The sequence below is a fragment of the Pleurodeles waltl genome, chromosome 1_2 (assembly GCF_031143425.1).
Source record: "Pleurodeles waltl isolate 20211129_DDA chromosome 1_2, aPleWal1.hap1.20221129, whole genome shotgun sequence".
NCBI classification, from domain to species: Eukaryota; Metazoa; Chordata; class Amphibia; order Caudata; family Salamandridae; genus Pleurodeles; species Pleurodeles waltl.
Window position 1 is genome coordinate 1,232,273,811 of NC_090437.1, and position 11,051 is coordinate 1,232,284,861.

General features: G+C 44.2%; 1 protein-coding gene across 2 annotated transcripts in view; it reads left to right on the top strand.

Moving 5' to 3' along the window:
• The window catches only part of RMND5A (required for meiotic nuclear division 5 homolog A), a 371,570-nt gene that overhangs the window by 102,612 nt on the left and 257,907 nt on the right, over positions 1–11,051 (top strand). For both annotated transcript variants that reach the window (XM_069204434.1, XM_069204441.1), the window contains one exon: positions 6,810–6,944. In XM_069204434.1, coding sequence (XP_069060535.1) covers positions 6,810–6,944 — 135 coding nt within the window. The remainder of the gene's footprint in view (positions 1–6,809; positions 6,945–11,051) is intronic.

The following is an 11,051-nucleotide window of genomic DNA, read 5'->3' on the forward strand; positions in this document are numbered from 1 at the left end:
CAAGCAATGGGACCTTAATTTGATTCCTCCTTTACTTGTCTACCCCATTTGACCAGCTCTACAGTTGTCTTTTACGTCTACTGACTCTCAAAAGTCTTTCTCAGAGCAATAACTTCAACTCGTTGCATGAATGAGCTGTAAGCTTTCTGTCCACTACTGTACACCACCTTTTTCTTGAGCAAGCTGGTTTTGCAGACTATGGCCACATTCCTGTAGGATATTGTGATGTCTTATCATATTGGACAATCCATCACCCTCTGGCTTTCTTTTCTGCTCCTCATCCCTCAAGAGAAGAGGCTTCGCTAGGACCCTAGAAGAGCCTTGAACTTTTACATTGGTTGGACCATCGAATGATCAGTTCTTTGAGGTGTTCGCTGGGGCAAAGAATGACAATACACAGAAAAGGACCATGCATAGGTCGTAGTCCTCTGAATTAAGATTTGCTACCCATTGACCAAGAAGCAGCCTCCAGAAGGTCAGAACTCATTCAGCCAGAGTTGAGGTGGCTACCATTGCTTGGTCATCAGAGTCTTTTGTCTGGTGAGGCCGCAACATGGGTGTCAATACATTTACAAGACACTATTGCCATGATGGCCAGGTCTGGTGGAAGGTGCACTTTGCCCTTTCAGACCTCCAGGACTTTTGCTTTTGAACCATTCCACAGACCTAGGTGGTACAGATTTGGTACATATTCCCAAGCTGAGGAATCTGCAGTTAGTATTATCATTCAGAAGAACGAGTTACTTATCTTCAGTAATGCACTTTCCGGTGGATACACTAACTGCTCATCCCTCACCACCCTCCTGTTTTCCTGTACTGTGGAATGGAATCTTTTATTTATCTATAAAAATGTCCCCATTTAAAGCTCTGTACACCGTAACATCTGATCATTCTGCATCCAATAATGCAGACAGAATCAATATAGAAACTGACATAAGCGGTCAGGCGTGGTGCTTTATATGCGGCTCTAGCATCACTTTCTAGGTGAGACAGTCAACGCAGAAAAATCTTCGGATCCAGTCTGATGCCTGGGGTATTCACAAAGTGAGGATCCCACTGACAGATAGGTTAGCCATCAGAAACAGTATTGCCAGATGTTACAGGGAGTGACCCTTTCTCCTACAATGAGTCCACTTCCTTGCTGCACTCTTTCAAGTATGCTGCTTTGGTATCCCGATACTCCACAGTCTTAATTAGTACTTTGGCTTTATGGTTTGGTGCTAAACTTTAACAGTTCGTAGTTTTAAAGGTATGTATGAAATCTGCACCAAGAAGGTTTTGCAAATATCTTTCCTTGGTTGATTGAGGCTTCTTGTTTAGCCTAATCCAGAGGGTTGGTTGGTAAAATGGAAAACAACTCGGCAGTGCTTGCCTCGCACAGAAATAATGTCTCAACTGTGTCAGTTCCGTCTTCAGCGTTTGCAGATCCAGAATTATCTGGAAGCAAGAAAGAATTCTAAGATAGCCCAAAGTTTCCCCTGGGTAGAAATTTAGGAAGCTGGCTTTGTATATACTATACCAAAGTAAGGTATGGTGTGCACAGAGTCAAATTGATCCCCAGAGGCTTTACAGAGGCTAAAGTAGATAATACTAATGCTCTCTCTTGTGGTAGTGTGGTCGAGCAGTTAGACTTATTAGAGGGTAGTGCTAAGCATTTGTTGTACACACACACAGGCAAGAATTGAGGTACACACTCAATGATTAACTCCAGGCCAATGCTTTATATATAAAAAAATATGCTTTGTTACTTTATTTCTAGAACCAAAAGGATCATTGTTGCAGGCAAGTACAGTTTCAAGAATGTACCACTTTCAAGTATCAAACACACTTTGTTTAGATTTTACATGTAAAAATTTTACACGTAAGTAATACTTTTCAATTTCAAAAGTAGACAGTGCAATTTCTCATAGAAAGCAATGCAGTCCTAGGGAAGGAAAAGTAACAACACAGTTTCTACGCCCAAGGTGAGCAAACCCAATCTTCGGGAGCTAGGGTGTCCACAGGACAAAGTCAAGGAAGACACCAAGGGTGCACCACCAGCAACATGTCGCCGGCCGGGTGCAGAGGTCATAGTTGATCTCAGATGCCCAGTGAAATCCTGTGGAGACTGGGGGCACTCAGAAAGAAATAACTTGCAGGTAAGTAAGTACCCGTGAATTCAGGGCACAGACCGGGGGATTTAGAGCAGCACTGGGGGTGCCACAGGTCAGCACCAAACACACCCTTAGCGGCACAGTGGCAGCCGGGTGCAGAATTGACCAAGTGATCCTGTCAGGAGGAGCTAAAGATAGCAATATCATCTATATATGCTGCACCAAAGGACTCCAAGGCAGCAACGACTTGATTCACCAACTTTTGGAAGGTGACAGGGGCATTCTTTAAACCAAAGGGCATAACAGTGAGCTGATAATGCCAGTCAGGTGTGGTGAATGCTGTCTTTAGCTTCTGGTGCCACACAAATTTGCCAGTACCCTGCAGTCAAGTCAAAGTTACTGAGGAACTTTGCTGCACCTAATTTGTCTATCAGCTCATCATCCTGGGTATGCGGAGAGCATCTGTCTTGGTGACAAAGTTGAGACCTCTGCAGTCCACACAAAACCTAATTTCTTTCTTTTCACCCTGGGGATGAGACTTGGGGACTAAGACCACTGAGGTTAGCCCAGGGGCTGTCAGAGGGTTTGTAAGGGAATGCCTCCTTGGCATGGTTACCTCCTGACTTTTTGCCTTTGCTGATGCTATGTTTTGATTTGAAAGTGTGCTGAGGCCTGCTAACCAGGCCTCAGCACCAGTGTTCTTTCCCTAACCTGTACTTTTGTTTCCACAATTGGCACACCTTGGCATCCAGGTAAGTCCCTTGTAACTGGTACCACTGGTACCAAGGGCCCTGATGCCAGGGAAGGTCTCTAAGGGCTGCAGCATATCTTATGCCACCCTGGGGACCCCTCACTCAGCACAGACACACTGCTTGCCAGCTTGTGTGTGCTAGTGAGGACAAAACGAGTAAGTCGACAAAGCACTCCCCTCAGGGTGCCATGCCAACCTCACACTGCCTATGTAGTATAGATAAGTCACCCCTCTAGCAGGCCTTACAGCCCTAAGGCAGGGTGCACTATACCATAGGTGAGGGCACAAGTGAATGAGCACTGTGCCCCTACAGTGTCTAAGCAAAACCTTAGACATTGTAAGTGCAGGGTAGCCATAAGAGTATATGGTCTGGGAGTCTGTCATGCACGAACTCCACAGCACCATAATGGCTACACTGAAAACTGTGAAGTTTGGTATCAAACTTCTCAGCACAATAAATGCACACTGATGCCAGTGTACATTTTATTGTAACATACACCCCAGAGGGCACCTTAGAGGTGCCCCCTGAAACCTTAACCGACTATCCGTGTAGGCTGACTAGTTCTAGCAGCCTGCCACACACCAGACATGTTGCTGGCCACATGGGGAGAGTGCCTTTGTCACTCTGTGGCTAGTAACAAAGCCTGTACTGGGTGGAGGTGCTTCACACCTCCCCCTGCAGGAACTGTTAACACCTGGCGGTGAGCATCAAAGGCTCACCCCCTTTGTTACAGCACCACAGGGCACTCCAGCTAGTGGAGTTGCCCGCCCCCTCCGGCCACGGCCCCACTTTTGGCGGCAAGGCCGGAGGAGATAATGAGAAAAACAAGGAGGAGTCACTGGCCAGTCAGGACAGCCCCTAAGGTGTCCTGAGGTGACTCTGACTTTTAGAAATCCCCCATCTTGCAGATGGAGGATTCCCCCAATAGGGATAGGAATGTGCCCCCCTCCCCTTGGGAGGAGGCACAAAGAGGGTGTACCCACCCTCAGGGCTAGTAGCCATTGGCTACTAACCCCCCAGACCTAAACACACCCTTAAATTTAGTATTTAAGGGCTCCCCAGAACCTAGGAACTCAGATTCCTGCAACCTAAGAAGAAGAGGACTGCTAAGCTGAAAAACCCTGAAGAGAAGACGGAGACACCAACTGCTTTGGCCCCAGCTCTACCGGCCTGTCTCCCCACTTCTAAAGACACTGCTCCAGCGACGTTTTCCCCAGGGACCAGTGACCTCTGAATCCTCAGAGGACTGCCCTGCTCTAGAAGGTCCAAGAACTCCAGAGGACAGCGGCCCTGTTCACCAAAGACTGCAACTTTGTAACAAAGGTGCAACTTTAAAACAACTTGCGTTTCCCCCCGGCTCGACTTGTGGAGAACAAACACTTCAGGGAGGACTCCCCGGCGACTGCGAGACCGTGAGTAGCCAGAGTTGCCCCCCTGAGCCCCCACAGCGACACCTGCAGAGGGAATCCCGAGGCTCCCCCTGACCGTGACTGCCTGCTCCTCAGATCCCGACGCCTGGTAAAGATTCTGCACCCGCAGCCCCCAGGACCTGAAGGATCCGAACTCCAGTGCAGGAGTGACCCCCAGGAGGCCCTCTCCCTTGCCCAGGTGGTGGCTACCCCGAGGAGCCCACCCCTTGCCTGCCTGCATCGCTGAAGAGACCCCTTGGTCTCCCATTGAAACCTATTGAAAACCCGACGCGTGTTTGCACACTGCACCCGGCCGCCCCCGTGCTGCTGAGGGTGTACTTTCTGTGTGGACTTGTGCCCCCCCCGGTGCCCTACAAAACCCCCCTGGTCTGCCCTCTGAAGAGGCGGGTACTTACCTGCTGGCAGACTGGAACCGGGGCACCCCCTTCTCCATTGAAGCCTATGCGTTTTGGGCACCACTTTGACCTCTTCACCTGACCGGCCCTGAGCTGCTGGTGTGGTAACTTTGGGGTTGCTCTGAACCGCCAACGGTGGGCTACCTTGGACCCAAACTTGAACCCCGTAGGTGGTTTACTTACCTGCAAGAACTAACAAACTCTTACTCCCCCTAGGAACTGTGAAAATTGCACTGTCTAGTTTTAAAATAGCTATATGTGATTTATGTGAAAAGTGTATATGCTATTTTGCTAATTCAAAGTTCCTAAAGTACCTACCTGCAATACCTTTCATTTAAAGTATTACATGTAAATCTTGAACCTGTGGTTCTTAAAATAAACTAAGAAAATATATTTTTCTATACAAAAACCCATTGGCCTGGAATTGTCTTTGAGTGTGTGTTCCGCATTAGTATTATCTCTTTTTGCCACTATCTTACCTCTAAGGGAAACCCTTGGACTCTGTGCATACTATTCCTTACTTTGAAATAGTGCATACAGAGCCAACTTCCTACAGGGTTCAATAAACCCTAAATCCAGAACCTTGTTGACTTCAACTTGGATGCTATCTTTAACTTGGCCAGACTGCGATAGATCTCGGATTTGACAGGCACGCTGAGTCCAGTGTCCACATCATGGGTACACCAGTGTGTCTGTCCAGGGGGTAAGGAGAAGAGCTCTGCATGCTGCTGCAAGACTAGACTATAGTCAGCCTGTTATTGGGCAGTGAAGATGTCAGAGTAAACCGCTCCATCAGCTGATCCATCTTTTAGGTTGTGAGAGAGAAGGTCAGGCAGAGGCTCACTCTCTGCTTCCTGATTCTTATCAGTAACCATGAGCATGGTCACATCAGCCCTGTCGCAGAAAAGCTTGAGGCGGTTCACATGGATCACCCTTTTGGGTGTCCTGTTAGTGCCCAGGTCTAACAAGTAAGTGACCTCACTTTTCTTTTGTAGGAAAGGGTAAGTGCCACTCTGTCTGACTTGAAGTATGTACTACGTTTAGAAACTGAGAGGCACACTCCCCCTGCGTCTGTCTGATTACAAAAGAAGTGTGGCTTCCAAGGGTGGATTATTCTTGACCTATATCTGCTCACCAAAATTTTAAACAAAAAATACCAACTCTTCACATCTACACTTCCGATCTCCAGGGAATATTTTGTGACAAACTGGTAAGCCTTTATCTTAGTTAGACCTACATGAGCTAGACCGGTGTGGTTCTCCCAGTTGTTCTACTTCAGCCACATTACAAGCTCAGGATTTGTGTCCACCTTCTTGACAGTGCAAAGTGTCAAATTCACCATCCCAGTCAGCAGTCATTCATTCTAATAATTAAGCTCCTAAGGTCCTTGAATTTTGATACATTTGTAAGAGGGTATTCATCACATCTCAGAATATGAATTGTGTGATCAATTCTGGTTTGTTATGCATGTGGCAACAACTCTCAGACATTCCGCAGGTAAATTTGACACAAAAAAGGGGCCTTCATGGCTTTATCTAGCAACATCCCACCTACAAATATTTACAAGGCAGCAATATAGTCGTCTGTTCATATATTGAAATAGTATTGCTGTGTTGAGATTTGTACAGAAAGGAAGGCCAAATAGGACAACCACTTTTAAAAACATTTACAATTACCTCGAATTTCCTTTCATATCAGCGTTGGGGGTTTGGAGCACAATTCTTATGGACATCATGTGATCTACAACCACGCGATGCAAATGGGAAATTTTACCTGTAACTGTTTGCAGCTTGTTTTATTGTAGACTCACTAATATCACCAACCTCTACTGTTGATGGCAATTAGCGTGTGAAAGTTGCTTTACTAAACATTACATACATGTCTATGTGGTCATGAGTCATTCAGGAAACTGAAATTTTATATTTTGAAGCAAGCATTTGTAGTATTTCTAACTGACAATAGATGGCAGGATAATGCAGAGCATACGATCTGCTGTTCAAGCTGCAAACAGTTGGTCACAGGTAAGTAAAATTGTTCAATATGAACAGTTGCCAGAAGATTGGGAAGGAGCTATAGAATGTATTTATTGATGTATACACATGATAAACATTATTTAACAAATCTGTTTTTTTATTTCAGAATTTTGATTCGGACATAAGTAGCGTGGGCATTGATGGTTGCTGGCAAACTGATAGCCAGAGAATTCTAAGTGAAGTGATGGTTGAACATTTCTTTCGGCAAGGAATGCTAGACGTTGCAGAAGAGCTTTGTCAGGTAACTAGAATTGGCAATTGTTTATAACCCTTTCAATCATGCTGTCATTACATATGAGGAACATATTGTACATCAAGGTACTATGGAGATGACTAGAACTCTGTTGATAACTGTTCCTGGCAGATTGGATGATTGTTATTAAGAGTTAGTCACACTGCTCACTTTCAGTTTGTTGGTTGGAATATTTTATAGGTATTTTATAGGTTCTCTTTATTTCAGACTTTCTTTACTTCTTTCTCCCCTTACTCTTCTTATGTTAAGTATGTGCATAGCTTTCTTTGGGTTTCTTTCCAAAGATTACCTAAAACCGCTTCCTTCTTCTTTAACACATTTGATATTTGTTTTGATTTGAATTCTGCAGTTGTATCTCAGGGATCACATTCATTTACAAAAAAGTTTGATCTTTATTTGTTCCGGGTCTGCTGGCCTAAACAATAACACACTTGAGATATCAATCTATGAAAAGAGATGGGTGCTCATGGAAAGAATGTTGAAAAAATGAGATGCCTTTATTTAAAGAGCCCTTCAGCATCCAGCTCTCCAGAAGAGCCAAACTGAGAGGAGCCTTACGTCGAGGCATTTTGGCAGATATTCAATAATGTGTTGAAGACTGTGGGTTTAACTATTTTAATTGCAAACTAGCGGAACACCAAAGTGAGATGACTCTAGACCAAAATGAATAATTTACCCTTCTTCTGATCTGACGAGCACAGGCACTGAAACATTTTCTATTAATATTAATCTAGGGAATCGCTAGTAAAGAGCAGTATCCCAAACTGACTGTTCATCACCTCAGTGGTGTAGAAGGTTTACTCTTTACATTTTTATTTTTGTTGGTGACCTAGTATTACAAGGTCAATTTTTTTTGTTTTCGTCCTCATACACCTCTGGCTCCTAGTAGACTCCATATCGCCTGATGGTACCCTCTCGTATGTGGAGATGACTAATGCAGGTAGCCCGGATCTCTCTCACTTTAGTCTTAGTGCAGGAATCTGCATCCAAGGAAAGAGTGTAATCTGGCCCCTAATCATAGGACGCAAACATGATAGTGCACCCCAATCTTGTATTACTCTCCCATATCCCTCCATTCCAGCAGCCGTGACCATATTTTTACTTTCTTTTCCTTATTTAATTTGTTTGCCTCCATGTCCATCTTTGATGTGCTGATAAGGGCGTCAAGCCAGTCTTTATATGAAGGTGAAGACACAGATGCCCATTGCCGACAAATTTCCCTCCTGGCCAAGAGTATCGCATAGAATAATACTGTCTTCATCGCTCTGCTGCTTGCTTCCCCTTCATCCGGTATTCTAAAAATGACTAAAGGAAGAGTCAGTGAAATATTTTGCTTCTGAATGCTTGAGATTGTTTTGCATACCTTTTCCCAAAAGCTGTACACTGCTGGACATTCCAAGAACATAAGAATATCAGACGCACTCAGTAAGCCACATTTTACACAGTTAACTTCCTCTCCCCCTCTCATTTTAGAAAGCTTAGAGGGGGAAAAGAAAACCCGGTGCGGGTAAAAAGATGATTCCTCTTTAATGAGGCAGGTTTAACTACCTTAAATGTACGCATTGGTGTTTCCCACCATACTTGTACCGGGGGCATCACTCCCCCCCCCCCCCCCCCCCCAATGGAGTTAGGTAGCTTAAAGACACCATCCAACATACCCCAATACCAACTTGAAACCTTCTTTAACCTCCAATGATTTTTAATTAAATCATCCTCTAACTGATTTGCAGACCCCAGACTAACTGTGACCATCTGTATCCAATTCCTTAGTTAAATGTACTTCAACCTAGAGAGACTTCCTCTTGTCCGTTCCCTAAGTTCTTCCCAAGATAGTAGAGAACCATCCCTAATTAGATCCCCCCCCCCCCCCCAAATTAAATCCCTCCTTTCTTAAGGGGCAAAGCCATTACATCTGTTAAGCACTCTGGGTTCCTGGGGAGTCCCAAACCGGAGCCCATTGACTAGAATACTCTATTTTTGCCACTTGCCGCAACTTGTACCAAGCTTTAGCTGCATCTTGTAATATTTTCAATCTCACTTTCTTGAAAAATTTAGGGTCACTGAATTTTTACAGAAAGTATTGTACTGCGCCTTTTTCTGTGGCTACCATGAACCTTAACATCTCTCCGGCCACTAAATGGTCCAGGGAGGAGAATAGCATTCTAACGTTCTTAAGGTGAAATGCCCACACGTGTAATGTACTTCAGGAAGTGTAAGCCCCCCCCTTTTCTTCTGCGCAATTTCTTCCATGAGATCCTGGGGCCTTTTTGCGCCCAGATAAGAGTTTATTTTCTGTTGAAGTGTGACCAGGGTTTTTTTTTATCCATTTGTAAGGGGATAGAATTACAAATGAAATTCAGCTTAGGTAAAATGTATCATTTTGACCAAATTGACAATTGTAAGAGGAAGGTGTAGTGTACCCATCCTAACATTAGCTTACTACACTCTGTCGCCACTGTCTTGCTGTTGACCCCCGCTATTTGTTCCAAATCCTGCACAATTGATAGCCCTAAATACCTAATTGAATTAGTAAAATGCCAATTATCAGCCTTCAAGTTCCATGCCATTATCTCAGTTTTTTCAGGGTTAATATGATAACCCAAGATCTTTCCAAATTCCTCTGCAGTATTCCATAAAGTAGGTAAGGCTGTAGATAAGTTAGAGGTGTAAACTAAGGTCATCGGCAAATAGAGCAACTTTCTTCACCCACCCCTTGCTACTACAGGGAGAAATTCTAGGATTCTGCCTAATCCTTCTGGCCAAAGGCTCTATATATAAATCAAACAGGGCAGAAAGGGGGCAACCCTGTAAAGTACCCCTAGGGATGCTGAAGGAATCAATTAGTGCCCTGTTTACCAGAACCCTAGCCTCTGGCGCATGTTAAATTAATCGAATTGCCCGGCAGAACATAGTGACCAAATTATTTAATTCAAGGACCGTATTTAAATAATTCCAATTGACTATCAAAAGCCTTCATCGCATCTAGGGCTATAACAGCCAGAGGTTCTTGGTACACAGTAGCTAAATCAGTAGCGCCAATTAAATTAAACGTTTGTTCATACAGGAATCTATTCTGAATAAAACCTTTCTCGTCAGGGTGAATCAAGTCGCTTATCACCCCACTTAACCTATTTGCTAAAATATTAACAAATAGCTTATAATCGCTATTTAACAATGATATTGGTCTGTAGGATTCACATCTCACTGGGGATTTCCCTGGTTTTAAAATAAGAGAGATAGTTGCCTCACACCAGGAAGCAGGCAGTAGGACTCCTTCAAAAATCTCTGAAAACAATTGACGAATTAATGAAACTATGGAATCATCCAGAGCTTTGTAAAATTCAACAGGGATGCATCTGGTCCGGCCGTTTTGTCCCTCTTACTCTCATTTAAAACTGCTCTTATTTCCCCCTCAGTAATAGATCTAGTCAGCTGAGTCTGCTTACCCTGTGTAAGATGAGGAAGCATGTCTATATCCAACCAATCACCAACTGCGTCATCCCATACTTCCCTCTTTTTTTTGTATAGAGTTGTGAAAATAACTTTTGGAAGTCCTCTTCTATACCATCAGGGGATATAAGCCTATCCCCCGTCTGACTGTACACTAGCTCCTTTACACTATTCCGTGATTACTTGCTTGGTAGATTAAGAGGGATTAATCTTCCCATGCTTTCTCCATAATCAAATTAAGTTTGCTTCCCATCTTTTTGCAATCCTCACCTGAGAAGGGAGGGTTTATATCCTCTTCACTGGTAGTTACCATTTGATGAATGCCACCTGGTAAATCAAGGCAAGGACAGTGAGGGAGTGGATGTCTTAGAGAGGCCAGTACTGGAGATACTTGACACTTTTGACCCACCCAGGCCCTGAGAGCCTATGGAACCTTCACACTCTTTAGTTCAGTGGATAATCGAGCACAGGCCAGGTCACTGGAATCTACTACTCACAGGTAATATTAAAACAGGTTTTGCGATTTCAGAAGCAAATCAAGGAGAGATAAGGCTGGTTTGTGAATCACTGGAATTTTTTTTCGACCTCCTGGCACTTAGAACTCAAGCCCTTGAGGAATCAGACGAGATTATAAAGGAGGAGTTG